This window comes from Elgaria multicarinata, chromosome 7, assembly GCF_023053635.1.
Source record: "Elgaria multicarinata webbii isolate HBS135686 ecotype San Diego chromosome 7, rElgMul1.1.pri, whole genome shotgun sequence".
Classification (NCBI taxonomy): Eukaryota; Metazoa; Chordata; class Lepidosauria; order Squamata; family Anguidae; genus Elgaria; species Elgaria multicarinata.
In genome coordinates this window covers 36498877-36513715 of record NC_086177.1, presented here as the reverse complement: position 1 = coordinate 36513715, position 14839 = coordinate 36498877, and the positions used below count along the sequence as shown (strand labels likewise).

The 14839-nt window shown below is 40.4% G+C and overlaps 1 protein-coding gene across 2 annotated transcripts in view; it reads left to right on the top strand.

Moving 5' to 3' along the window:
• JARID2 (jumonji and AT-rich interaction domain containing 2) overlaps positions 1-14839 on the top strand; it is a 222020-nt gene that overhangs the window by 177870 nt on the left and 29311 nt on the right. For both annotated transcript variants that reach the window (XM_063130413.1, XM_063130411.1), the window contains exons 5-6: positions 2946-3122; positions 6515-6744. In XM_063130413.1, the coding sequence (XP_062986483.1) occupies positions 2946-3122; positions 6515-6744 (407 nt within the window). The remainder of the gene's footprint in view (positions 1-2945; positions 3123-6514; positions 6745-14839) is intronic.

The following is a 14839-nucleotide window of genomic DNA, read 5'->3' as shown; positions in this document are numbered from 1 at the left end:
CTCATGTTTATATTTATCTGTCTTTACATTCAGTAAGATGAAGAATTCTATGTTACTTGTAACGTTGCCTCTATATGGCAACATGGTCCAGTGAAATGTGAATCAGCCTACTTCATTTTCTGTCCCTGTCATACAACATTTTGAGTTTTTACATTCTTTGCTGTCTTCTGCCTGAGAAAGAGAACATTTAGTATGAATGTAGTTGTTTAGACCCATGCTTGTATGGTTTCGTTACTTTTGATTGCCATTGTCACAAATAACACAGGTTTCTTATATTTGATTTGACATATTTGATGACAGTCAAAATGATAGTTAAAATTCATAGACTGAAGGATTTTTTTAATTAAATTGAATATTTACAATTTTCAACCTTCACTTTGGTAAATTATTATTAGCATTTTTTAAATGTATACATCGCTTCCCACTGCACAAAGCAGTCTTGAATCGACTTACATATACACACAAATACAAAAATTCATAATAAATTTATAAACCGTAATCAGAACAATAATACACACACACACAAATCCAGTCAGAGAGGCGGGTAAAAAATAAATTGTTGTTGTTGTTGTTGTTATTATTATTAAAAAACAGAATCTATAAATAATACAAAATGAATGAAAAGTGTTAATCCACCATATACAAATCACCCACCTACCCACCCACCCACTTTACACGATCTCAACACTTCATATAAGGGTCATTGATGCTCTTCTCTTCACATACTGAATTTTGTATTCGTCATTCCCCCCATCCCCATGTAAGCTATCTTAAGTATATGTGCCAGGCCGAAAAGCTGGGTAAAATTGTTTGGTTTACATGAAATAAAGAGCCACAAAATTTGAAGACCATATCTCATTGACTCTGTTCAGATAACACACTAAGCCACAGTGGTTAACCATTTTGAGCTAAACATTATGGCTTAACATGTCATGTGAACCATTCCTAATCATGATGGCTCCATAACCATGGTTTAAACATGCTCATTAACCATTTGCTGAAAAAGGATTAGCAGCTTAACCATGGTTTAGCGTGTTGTCTGAACAGGCCCATCAATTAGTGCACACAGAAGCCAGGTTTCACCATATCTAAACATTCTTAGAGCACAATATTTAGACAGAAAAAAGTCCTACAAATTCCCCCTGCCTGCATCTTTCTGGGGATTTGGGGGGGGGGGGGGAAACCATTCAAAGAATCAGCCATGGAGTTACTGGCAGCACCCCATATAAAGCAGGCTTCAGTTCCAGGGCTGCTCAGGAAAGTCAGCTTCCCCAAGCATGTTGGTTGGGCTGATGGGAGCTTAGTCCAACACACGTGGAGGGCACCAGGTTGGGGACGCCTGAACTAGAGTGTGGGAGAAAGCATTATCTGAACAATTGACACATCACAGTAGGCTTTTGAGAGGAATGACGAAACGTGATCATTTTATTGACTTGTGGTTGTCATTTATAATGTATGTGAATGAAGACACCCCAACCCTTAAATCTCCTGGTAGGTTGTATTAAAATAAATGGCAGTGGAAAGGGTCCTGGGGTGTTTTTGTGTGAAAGTCTGTGATGGCTCATACCTTATTTGAAAACCATGCTGTTTATCAGTTATGCGTTGCTGTATTCTGCCTGTTGATATCTTGTTGATGTTCTGTTGATAGAAATAATAAAGACTACACACACACACAAATCCTGCATTTATGAATGTCAGCCAGAGCATTTGCCAAAGCTAGGGACTGCTATACTTGCCCTCGTTCCCTTCACTACAGAAGATCTTAGGGCCAAACTAGATGTGATGGAACAGCCATTCTCTTATCCACCCTGTTCACATATTAAGCAGGGTGTATATGTGTAATTAGCAATGAAAAGAGTACACAGAATAAGTGTGCTCAATCCCCCCGCCGCCTTACTTCCCTGCAGTCTTTTGCTCGATCCACTTTTGTCTCAATTGGGTTCCAATTCAGGAAGTGAGCTGGAATGGAGAAACATCTGGACTAAAAAACCGGACCAGATTAGGGGCAAGCTGCAGATTGGCTTAAGCACCCTTTTCTCATATGGTCTTCTCACTGCAAAAGTAAGGGAGATATATATGTATAAATATATATCACACATACATGCACACACACACCCCATTTCAAATGTAAGCTGGGCAAATGCATGCAGAGAAACAGGTCTGCTACTGTCACATCTGTTGTGGCCATTAGCTTAAGTGTGGGGAAGGTTCCTATGAGCCATGAACAGGAAGGGTTGAGTTGCAGAGGTGGCCATCACACAATAATGGGTTTAGTAAATAGGTGGTTCATGTGAGCAAGCTCTGGCCTCATGCTATGCTGAAAAAGAGCTTCCCAATTGTAAAAGTCACCACCTTTTCTCTCCCTGCTCTTGTGAGTTTAATAAGTGCTTGACACACAGAGATAAGGTCAAACTATTAAGCTTCACCTGCAAAATTTCAGTGTGTCATGATGCTATTAAGGATATAGAAATGGGGCAGTATCTCAACACTGCCCGCACACTAGCATGAATCACTGCTAGCACAATGGGAAGCTAGCAGATCCTGAAGGAAGCATAGATGAGCAGAAATACTCATTTCCGGAATGGGGCAGATCAGCAGCGCTTGAAGAAGGGGTCCCCTTGTTTCCGGGCTTGCTTTAGGAAGTGCTAGCTGTGGGTCCTGCAGGCACAACTGAAACTGTGGCCTGGTTCAGACAACACGCTAAACCATGCTGCTTAACCACATAAGCAGCATGGTTTAGCGTGTTGTCTGAACCAGGCCAGTGAGAGCTCAATGGCAGGATTAGATACTGTCCAGGATAAGGAAAAAAGGTGACAAACCTAACCTCAGAATATGCTCTTCAGTCCCCCTTAGCCCTTGCTCTGAATTTCTCGAAGGCCATGTTTTCATTAGAGTTAATAGCTGTGTGCAATCAGATGATATTTATGCACTTGACTTGTTACCAGGTTCTCCTGCCCTGCCCAGCAACATGGTATATTTTGGAAGCTCTCAGGATGAGGAAGATGAAGAAGAAGAAGATGAAGAAACAGAGGACACAAAGGTGGCCACAAACAATGCTTCATCTTCATGCCAGTCGACCCCCAGGAAAGGGAAAACACACAAGCAAGTTCATAATGGGCATGGTAAGTCACTGAATGCAAGAACTTACTTGACCATGTTGAATTGGCTGCGACTTGTTGGTGAGGGCTAAATTGAGTTCTCATTTTTACAGTAACTTCATACTCACGAGAATTGTATCACTACTGTTTGTAGTATGAAGATGAGATATTAGCCTCTTTCATTGTATCTTTTTTCTATAGAGTGGCTTCTGTCTATCTCAGGAAATCAAGAGGATGTTGATCTGTTTAAACCCTCATTATAGCTAACGTAATTTCATAATACATTGGGTTATTCTGTGTAGCCTCAGAACGCATGTTTAGTGTTTCTATTATATCCCCCTCTCCTTCCTTTTCTGTCGAAAATACAACCACAGCGTGAAGCCCCTGTCAGCAAGGCATGTATACTGTAAACAGTATTGTTTTCATTTCTGATTTGGGATCCTGTTTTCCTAGTTGCTAGGTTAACACATTAGCACTGTCACTAATGCAGCGTTTTTTGTTCCTGTAGTATCACATCAATTACTTTCTTGCAAATCAGCAGAGCTGCCTTAGTCACAATGTATTTTCTTCACGTGGCCTTCATGTCATATCCAGATAAATTGATCAGCGCCTTGTCGACAGAGCTTGAAAAATGTATTCAGCACTGAGTAGCTGGGAGCCCTAAGCTCTAGCAGCCAGGATGAAAAAATACCTGGGCTACCATACCCCCACCAAAGTCATACATATTCTATTGACATTGGCAGCACCTTCACAGTAAATCAGACCTGTGTTGTTTCCCTGGGACTCAATGATAAATTCTCTTGCCTTTCACACCCCTTTCTTACTTTGCTGTGTCCTGTAGGGGATGCCTGGTCAGCTTCTTTTGGCAGCGGGGACTGTTTCTTTTCACAACTCATTTTGCATGGAGAAACGGGCACCTGCTCTAGCGGTTCCCTTGCCCTTCAGCTGTATGTTCCTGAGACCACCTTTTCTTGCCTGAAGTAATGAATGTAGCAGATGTGGATTTTATCTTTTCCCCAGAACTCCCAGTTCCATTCTGCAAAAGCTTTTCCTTTTTGGGGGGAGAACTGCTAGTAATAACCACCCTTTTTATATAACCAAATGCTTCAGGGGAAGAGAAACTACATCCCTGCCCCAGTTGGAATCATAACAGGTGACATGTTTTCCCCCTATCATGGCGTAACTATCTTAAGAACAAGAACACAAGAAGAACCATGCTGGACCAGACCAAGGGTCCATCTAGTCCAGCACTTTGTTCACACAGTGGCCAGCCAGCTGTCGACTGGTAACCCACAAACAGGGCACAGTGCAACAGCACCCTCCCACCCATGTTCCCCAACAAGTGTATACAGGCTTAATGCCTCTGATACTGGATCTTCCAGTTGAATCTCTCTCAATTTGAAGGGAAAGGATAGTGGCTTCCGTGTTCTACTTTGGGGGTGAGGTGTGGATAATACCAGAGATGTGAAATTTAATTGACTGTGTGTTTTGGCTCTTTCACCTCCATACAAAGAAATATATAGCACCAATTACAGTGGCCATCCAATTAAAATAAAAGGGAGAAATCGTTAACATCCTAATTATTATTGGATGATTATTGCTCAACAAAAAATGCAGTGTTTGGGAGACTGAGGGCAAGATTGATATAGATCGCAGCGTGGGTAGGGCCTAAATGCAGGGCGTCATGCATTTGAGTGGTTAAACTGTTTTCTGAGATAATGCTATGGTTAAATAATCACTCAATGACTTTGCTTCATAGCAGTTGACTAGCTCATTAATTGGCATGGTCCTAGGTAATGACAACATTAGAGCTCTTTCCATTTGTTTTTAATCTCAAGAGCATAGAAGTCACAGGGCAAACAAAATGTGCCCAAGCTGCTTAACAACTCCTTGTTTTGCCTCAGTTTTGAATATTTGGAAATCCCAAGCGTAAGCATCACAATTTATTTGCCATAAACTGCTTTGATATCCTTCCCTTTTACCTTTACTCAAAAAGATACCTATCATGGATTCTGCATAGACTTACTGAGTGCCATCTTTGTGGAAGCTGCTGTTGCTACTCCTAATGTTGTTAATGGTCACTGCATCCTCTTGGGCGGGCAATAGATGTTAGGTTTCTGTCAGGCACCCCAAAGCAGCTCTGGGTCAGCATGGGTGCGGTATGTAGCCACTGGCTTTCCAGTGCCCTCTGCCCCTAGCACTGTTCCGGTAGTGCCAAATAGAAAAGGATAGTCAGTTATGTTTATGTTGGAATTAGTATTTTTGTCCCTTTCCTTCACTTCTTATTTCTTTGAAGTGCTTTTACATTTTACCTTCTCTCCCAGCTGCAAAACTAAAGTTGCTGAACGGGTGTTTGTGTCCAGATTCTGAAATCAGAAGGGTTAAACCCCTACTCTTCTATCTTTTCTGTCATTCTGCAGTTCTTGGATATTGGGTAACCTGTTATTTGTGAGAGCATTTCTCTTTGTGTTTGGCGCACACGAAAAAGTGATTTATAAATGCGAGGTGCTGTTTGCCGTAAGCCTAGAGCAGCCTTTCCCAACCTAGGGCCCATCAGATGTGTACTTTGGCTGTCGTAGACCAACACATCTGGAGGGCACCAGGTTGAGGAAAGTTGGCCCAGAGAGGTCTGTGTTTTCGTGTTGAGGCAGTTTCATGGAGACTTGTATATGTATGCTCTTTGTTCTGTGGCATTATCCATTAGCTTTAGTGTTGTGTTTTCTTTCAACAACACTGCAGGGGCATGGAAAAGGGTCCCCCAGCCCTACAATTTGGACAGAATGCTCCCCTTGCTACTCTCCTGATGCCCCAAATCACTACCAACACACACACAAACAAACACCATTCCCCTTTTTCTGCTCATGTTAGAGCAGTGCAGGGCGTTGCCTGTTGAAGTTGCACTATTGCAGTTTTGCCATCACACTTGTGAAGTTTTAACATTTTTGTGTTGGAAAAATATGGAGGCTGTGGAACTATGCAGATCCAAAACAGTGTATGGCCACATTGCCTACAAGTGCTCATATGTGATCCCAACCTGTTTGCAAAAGCAGGTCTAGCCTAGCTATTAGGTAGAATGACACTGTTACGTCAGGTAGTTTATGAAGAAGAGGAACATCAACAAGGTGTTGGAGAACCGAGCTCTGTATGCCACAGCCTGCCCCTGCTGCCCTCAGGTGTACTTATATTGCTTGTGCTTGAAGTAAGATAAAGCTGTACTCTGGTCGGCTTCTGTACATGGAATGGGGGTGGGAGGGTGCTATCTTATCTTTCACTTCAGGCACCAAAAAGTCTTGTGTCTGCCCTGTGCAAAGGAAGATCTTTCCTGAAACATTGGTGCAGGATAATGAACTATTTATAACAACCTTATGTCCTGCTTTGATATGGCTATTTTTCTCATGAATCTTTGTCCTTTCCAGTCTTCAATGGATCCAGCAAAACAGCGAAAGAGAAGGAACCTGTTCATAAACATAAAGTCAAGGAAACAACACCAGCAAAGGAGAGACACAGCGAACACAGATCCGAGAGTCGAAAAGACCAGGCTGCTGCTAATCATCATTCTTCAACAAACACAGGCTTCTCCACAAAAGGGCTCACTGCTAACAACCACCACACCCTTCATCGATCGGCTCAGGACTTAAGGAAACAGGTAGCATGTGATGCACCAGTACAAGTTTATCTTAAAATGCTTTTCCTTTTCCTGTTGTTTTAAAAGTGCAGTATGAAAACATTTAGACTGGCTTTCTGTGAGCAGATGGTCAAGGGAGAGAAATGTTGCACACATCAGTAGACACTTTATTATCTTGCCTCTGTTGCATGAGGTGTTTGGGTTTTTTTTTAAAAAAAACTGCCTGTGTAGTAGTAAGGATGAATTCATAGGGCTGGATCTTTCTTTTGGTGTCATAATAGCCCAAGTCTTGGAAATTTGGCTTTCTTCAGGGGATATTTTTTTCAACAAGTGCAAGGAATTAGTGGGAGGAAAGGTCAGCTATGATCAATTTATCACCTGAATTACTCCTCCAGTTGATATTTAAAAGGATAGAAGGGCTACAGTTAATAAACACACTCTTTGCCAGTTTATTACAAATTTACTGAGAAGGTACAATAGGAAAACTGCTGTCCGTTTGCTAAATTCCAGGTAGTCAGTGGCCATCTCAGAATTCAGAGGCCCGTATCTATATAATGTCCTCCACTGCCTTTTGTTCTGCTCTAACATCAACTATTTTCTCTCTCTCCCTATGGTAATGATTCTTAGATATAGTGCCAGAAATCTCTAGTACCTCCATGAACCAACAGGGCCTAAAGCAAGGCTTTGTTTGGCTGATGTTTGTTCAGCTGGAGAAGGCTTGGAAAGACCTGAATGCTTTTGGCTGTTTGCCGACTGGCACTCCTTGAGGTAACTTCTCCATCCATATTTAGCAATTAGGCCAGGAGCCCCAAGCCATCATTTGCCCATAAGTATCTTTCTGTTTAGGACTTGGTAGATTTAAATCAACATAGACGTTCTTAAGGCTTGCATGCAGGAGTAGGAGGGTTAACACAAGCAGGGCTGACTTATAGTCCAGGATTGGATGATCTTTCCTGGCTTCATACACCATGAACTGTGGTTTATGAAACTAGGAAGGAACGTCAGAGCTGAATGCTCTTTCCTCTGGCTTCCATCCTCCCCTCACGTACAGACCTCGTTGTTCTATCTTATATTAAGCCATCATTTCCTATATTAGGAAACTAGGAATATCAACCCATGTTTGGTTTGTATTAAGCCATGGTTTCCTATTATATCTCTAGCTTAATGTCAGTTAACAAGTATCATAAGACAAGATCAGATTTGTATGATAACTGACATTTTGTTAATTAACTGAAAACACCCCCCCCTTTAACTGATATTCTTTTTAGTTTGTTAACAGACAGTTCCCAGGTTCAGGTATAACTGGAAACTCTGGCTTTAATAAAAACCACAAAGTGCTCAGGCCAACGTGACTGTGGAGGTGCAAATGGGAGAGGCAAGGGAGGAGTATGCCACTCTGATGCTCATTCCTGGCTTCCTAAACTGTGGTTTGTGAAGCCAGTAAAGATCATCCAAACCCGGCCATAATGTTCATATGACTCTGCATTTTTGTTGCTGTGTTCATGTGACTGGGTAAACCAAACAGAATATGAAGATGCACGTTCCCCGCAATCCCAGAATGTAACTGAGACAGCTCGGAAGCTCAGCATATGATAAACCATATGATTGGCTCAGAGATCCCTTACATACTCCACACTGTATATTTATCCTGGATGGTCCAGGAAAGCTGGGAAATAGACAGCACAAGACATGTGACAAAACACAGAGGTTTGTACACCATTAAAAGCAACAGCTGGAGTAGGGCCAGCATTACAGTACAAACAGACGACTGAGGAAACAACAAAAACAGAACTTCTTTTCCATTTATCTGGCTGCCGTTAAGCCATTTTGTGGGAATGATAAGATGAATTTGTAACACTTAGGGAGTTAATTTTTTTATACTTATTTTTTCACAGTAAGTGCAGGTTTTAAGGGGGGCAGTTTGGAAGCAGAGAGGGGAACATAAGACTTTTGTATTTTTAGGAAGGGAACAAATAGCAGATAAAGCTGAGGAAGGAAGTGTGGTCTTCGCAGCATGGGGTTAGGGCTTCTGAGAAGTCAGTGTGAAAAGCTTTGGGTGCCTGAGATATGAAGGCATTCCTACGAATTTAACTGTGTGTTCACCCTTGAATTTTTTAAAAAAAGGCTTCTTATGCATTTGTTTCCTTTTCAGATAGGGATATCAGCATATGCTAAAAATATACACGGAATACTCGCAAATGTAATAATGAAATTGGAGGGGGAGAACCATAAACCCCTTTCCCAGAATTAGGCAAGAATGGTTCGTGTTACTACTTTAAAAGGATGAATTGTCTTATTTGATTCCGCAAGCTAATCCTAGAAAGTAACCTCACTCATTATTCCTATGAATCTCTGGATAAATTCACTGTAGGTTTGCACTCCTGTAATGAAAATGAATAGACATGGGCAGATATAAAGATTTACAGCGTAGCACTGGATCACTGCATTATGTTCCTGCTTTTAGGATCAATGTCAAATTATTAGTTTTGTCCCAAAAGAGGAAATTTCTTTAGAGTCTTAGTTCCAAAAACCTTTCTGTTTTTCTGTCTTTCCTGTTTCGTAGATCTGCACATTTCTCTCTCCTTCTCTGGTGTACATTTTCTATTGCTTACATACTTTCTCTCCCTTGCTCTGTAGCCCCCTCCTCAACTCCCAGAGGGGTTGAGAGGAGAGAAAATGTAACTCCGTGAGGCCCTCTGTTGGTTATGCAAGTGAAGAGCAAAACATTGCTGCAAGGGGCCCTTGAATTTTCTTTTTTTGTAAAAAAATAAAAAAAAGAGTTCAACACAATTTCATCTGGTTAGGAGAACGCTGGGTTTTTACAATTGAGCGTGAGTTGTGTGAAGATAAAATACGTCTCTGCATCCGAGTGTAGTTCGGGTGGGTGGGAGAGACAAGAAATAGAAAAGAGTAATTGTATGTTTTGTGAGAGTGTGCGTGTGTGTGTGTGAGAGAGAGGTGTTTTTTAACTGATTACCTAGTGCAATGTAACAAGTGATAAAGTCTAATGATTGATCACTGTTACTTATTTTTTACAATTAAATTGACTTCTTTCTTATGCGCTCAGTGTAAGCACTGCTTCGGGATGGAACTCTGGCTCTAGACCTCTATGGTGATCCTGCGCAGCGGGCAGTACAGCCATTTTATTAGGCTGGCTCACAAAGGTTGTGTGGTTTTGATTAATGGGGGGAGACATATCAACAGTAGAAAGGTAAGAAACTGCCTACCTAATTCCTTTTGCTTTTTTTGGTGCTGGTCACTGTGCAGGCTTTTCTAAGGCAATTTTTAACTATATGAAATCTAGAATCTCTTTAGCGTGATTGGGTAAGGTTTTTTTAATATATATTTTTCAGTGTTGAAGAGGTTTGTTGCCACTTACTATATGTTGTGATCTGGTCTGCTTTGGCCTTTCTGTACAGTATCTGAATCAGGCCATGTTCTTCCTGTTTATATGCAACAAGCCTCTTTTTGGAGAAGGAAGCAAAATATCTGAAAGATTTTCACTGTGAGAAGTGAAATACCTGGGGGAGACCTGGAAAAGTGAGCAGCGTTAACGTTTGCCACATTATTTTAGCCTTCTAGTGCCACCTCTGTGTATGGGAATTAGAATTGGAAATTAGGAATATTTAATGCACACCTAAATACTGACATGTACAATTTTAAAAGATTGAAAATAGTGTATTTGCAAAGTATATGTACTCATGCAGTTTTGTAGCTGACTCAGAAGGATCTAAATGGACGTATTATTGAGGTATTTAATACATATCAATACATGTAACTAGTTATGATAAGTTGCAATTTCTGAAAATCTCCATGCAATATCAGAAGCTTCTGTCCTGGCAGTTTTTATTCTGGTGTAACCCCCAAGCTACAAACCTGCTCCTTCAGAGGGAGTGTAAGCCCATCCAGAACAGGCTGAACACTCTCCATCCGGTCAGGGAAGCTTGGAGGATGGCAGCAAGGGAGATGGCCTTTTCAGTGGTGGCCCCCAATTATGGAATGATCTCCCCGATGAGGCTCGCCTGGCACCAACATTGTTATCTTTTCGGCGCCAGGTCAAGACTTTTCTCCCAGACAGTTAACAACATATGCTGAGATTTTAACAGACCCCAGAATAGTTGTTTTAAATGGATATTGTTGTTTTTATGCTTTTGTTGGTTTTAAATGTTTGTATATTTGTTTTTAATGCTCACTGTTTTTAACCGTTGTAAACCACCCAGAGAGCTTCGGCTATGGGGCATTATATAAATGAAATAAATAAATAAATAAATAAATAAATAAATAAATAAATAAATTTAGACCCCATGGTAAAGTTCTAGCAGGGCAATTGCAGAATGAAACCCTCATCTGAAAGTATCCCTTGTCTTTCTCTCTTTACTCCTTTTCACTCTGTTTCTCAGAAATTCATCTGCAGTTTATTGCCCTTTTCTCTTCCATCTCTGATTTGCACAAGCTTTCTCTCAGATTGTCCATTTGCTCTTCTCGAGACCTTCCTTTCCAACTGCTTCTTTTCCTGAGCCAGACTAACCACATCTTCACACTCCTGCTTGTTTCTCCACTGTTCCTTCTTCCCTGACCCTTTTTTTTTTAACTCCTTGCCTGTTTGTCTATTCTTATAAGCCGCTTAGGTAGGAATAGCATTACTTCTGTGTTCTTAGCTGACTCTAAATAGGTGTCAGATGTTTCTCTTGCTGTTTTTTAAATGTTTGTTTTGTGTCCATGTGACAAAAAACCCTTTATCTGTGATGATTTTGAGGAAAAGCCTTGAAATAACTGAATATCACTAGGGGTTGTTGTTTTTACCTGTGTTCTCCAACTGCTGAAGCCCTGTGAAAGACATGCTTTTACTAGGTTTGGAAGGCTATCTCTTAAGTGGTTGGTGATAGAGTTCATCGAGAAAAATTTGGGGACAGTAGACCAAGTTTGCACATAATGTTAATCCATTGTTTATGTAACCCATGGTTACGTGATGATGTTTTGCCTTACCCAGAGCTTGTCAAGAATGCCCATGCAGCAATGTAGTAATGGTATATAGAGCAGCTGGTGTTTCTTTTTTTACCAGTATTGCCTGCTGCCTCTGTAATCTGGCAAAACAACTCATGAACAACCCACAGTTCTGAGTTCACCTGTAAAAGCAACCCATGGTTTAAGCAACCTAGAGTTCATAACCTAACAACAAACCATGAGTTCTTCTTCTGGGTTGTTCACGGTTTGTTAGCGTGGCTGGTTTTATATATCCCAGAATTAAAAAAATAAAAAACAAAACCCAAGGGTTGAATACACCATAGGTTAACATTATGTGTGAACCAGATCAGTGAATGCTGATATACTTGGAATTGGTATTGAAGGTACATTTTCCAATACCCGAGTCTGGAGAGTTTGGGAATTTTCAAGTCCTGCACTAATTAATATGATATAAAATCTGTCCAAGCCTTTCTGTGTCTTCTTATCAATGCACCCCAAATATACCATATGGGTTTAATATGAACAGCAACTCATACCAAGCAAGCTTTGGTCATCCTGTTGTGAAAGATAGGTATAATAAGATTACTATTTAAACCATTTACATCTTACAATAAAACTATGGCTCTATGACATCTGGTGTAATGGGTGTGTGTACTGGATATCCATTTGATATTAGGATGCATAAAACTTCTAGAGAGGGGAATACAAAATCGTTTGTAAACTGGGGACCAAATGATAGAATAAAGAATTGCAAAACAGTATTAGTAAAAAATCTCTTTGGTTAGTTTGCTATATCTGTTGTACTTGTGATTTAACAAGCATGCTATCACATGTAAGTATTTCAAGTAAGCAAGCTGCTTTTTAGGATGGACTTGAGAGCATGCCTCAATCACTGCTCCCATCTAAGAATATTTCAGGCCTTAATGTCATAATGTGCAGTTCCATGTGCAGTTCCTTGTCAGCTGGAAAGCATGATTGTATGCATTTACATTTTACAATTTGTTTGTGCACCTTGAATGTTGTGTGTTGTTGCATCAAATCCATCTTTGATCATTTGTTCCCTAGTGTGAAAAGTGGTCTACCATATTTCTTCGATTGTAAGACGCCATCGATTGTAAAACACACTCTAATTTCAGTACCACCACCAACAACAAAAACAACCCTAAGACACACCCGCGATTCTAAGATGCACCCCATTTTTAGAGATGTTCATATGGGGGGAAAAGTGTGTCTTAGAATCGAAGAAATAGGGTAGTTGCTTTTTTTTTCTTTTTTCTTTTTCTTTTATAACTTGTTAGTACAAAATTGCATCTTGTGTCACCTGATTTGCATGTGTGTCACTCTTTTGCAATCCTTAACATGGAGGCAATTGCAGGAGGCGAATGAGACAGAAGCAGCAGTTCTTAGAAAAAGCCTTATTGGGGGGAAATAAGTAATTTGCTAGGACCCAAAACATCCCTTGCCAGATATCAGCCTTGAGCAGTGAACATTCTTCCTACTCAGAACTTTACTGCCTGAGTTACAGATGTAAATAGCGCACTCTTCATGGCCGAAGCAAAAGTGTCTCCTATTGCCAAGTACTTTTGCTTCTAGTTAGCCATTTGGGGTTGCTTTTCTGTTCCAAAGAAAAGTAAATGAAGTGTGCGGTTAGGGTTGTAAACCTTCTCCTCATGGCAGGGTGAAACTTGACAGGTGCATCTTCACAGTGCTGCGGAGGCAGGTGACACTGCTCCTGCTGCACATCTTCCTGCTCCTGCAGCTGTTATAGAGGTGCAGTGTTGCCTTCCACAGCACTGGCAATGTGATGAGAGAAAAGCACAGTCTTTGGACGATATGGGTTCAGGTATATGTTTTCCTATGCCTTCAGAAGGAAATATCCTCTCAGGCTAATTATAATACATATTAGCTGACAGTTTTGCACACTCATTCACATTCAACCTGGTTCTTTATTGACTGTATGATCACAGCTGGGAAGGTAAGTTGTATGACTATAGCACAATGCTTATTGTGCCATTCTGCTTTTCAGGATACCTATGTGTTGCCTCTTAGTTGTTGAGCTTCAGCAGTTAAAGAACATAATATTGAATTATTTAAACTTGGCTCCCTGATGGTGATTGGTTGTTTTTTTTGAGGGGGGGGGGTTTCTCCCCAGATTTGTTGAGTTCTAATAATTTTATATTTTGTTGTTTGATATTAAAACAAACACACATACACACACACACACCTCTGTGGAGAGGCATCCTTGATGAGAGATGACATTAAGAAGTAGGAAGGGAAAATGGGCACCCCTTTGCCTTCTACTGTCACCCCAATCTTCTCCAGCACCATTTGGATAGTAAATATCACAAACACAGTCTCTGGTGTACTATTTTAAGTGCATGTGGCAAAATGTGTAGATGGTCTTTGTTCCTGTGAAATAATTATTCTTGTCTTGCCTTTTACAAAGCTAGATGCCTTTTTTCTAATGTTAGTCAAGTGCCAAAGATATTATATAGGTAAGAAATACTGAGGAAAATTCAGCAAAAAAAGAATTTCAACTAATTCCCATTCAAATCAATGGAACTTGTTAGTTGTGACTAAGTCCTATTTGATTATTTTCAATTGATATTACTTCCAAGCTTTTGCTGGAATGTGTCTACTGAATAAATGTGCAACTGCCTGGATATCAAACTTATTGGAATAATAATAATAATAATAATAATAATAATAATAATAATAATAATAGCAGCAGCATGTGCACTTTTCATAACTATTGAACAAACATTATTATTTAATATTTGTGCCTCCTAACTATGAGATCATTTTAGAAGCTGGATCTTTCTGAGCCAGGCTATTCTCTTGGGTACATATTGGACATAATTGTGTGTGCCATTGTAATTATTTAAATGTATTATTTTGTGGTTGTTTTAAAATTGTGATGGAGGATGGGAATGAAATGATGAATGAATTTGGTAATTTCCCATTAAAGTTAGCATGAGTTTGTTGATGATTCTAATCGGTCTAATAGGCCATGAGTGGACATGCCTGATAGGTGGGAGTTGGGCAGGGAAAGGGTGTTGATGTTGGGAAAAGAGGACTGGTTGCAATAGGAAAGCCGGATGCATCTGCTCTCATGGTGCTATAAAGTTGGGGGCTGTGCATGTGGCTCTGG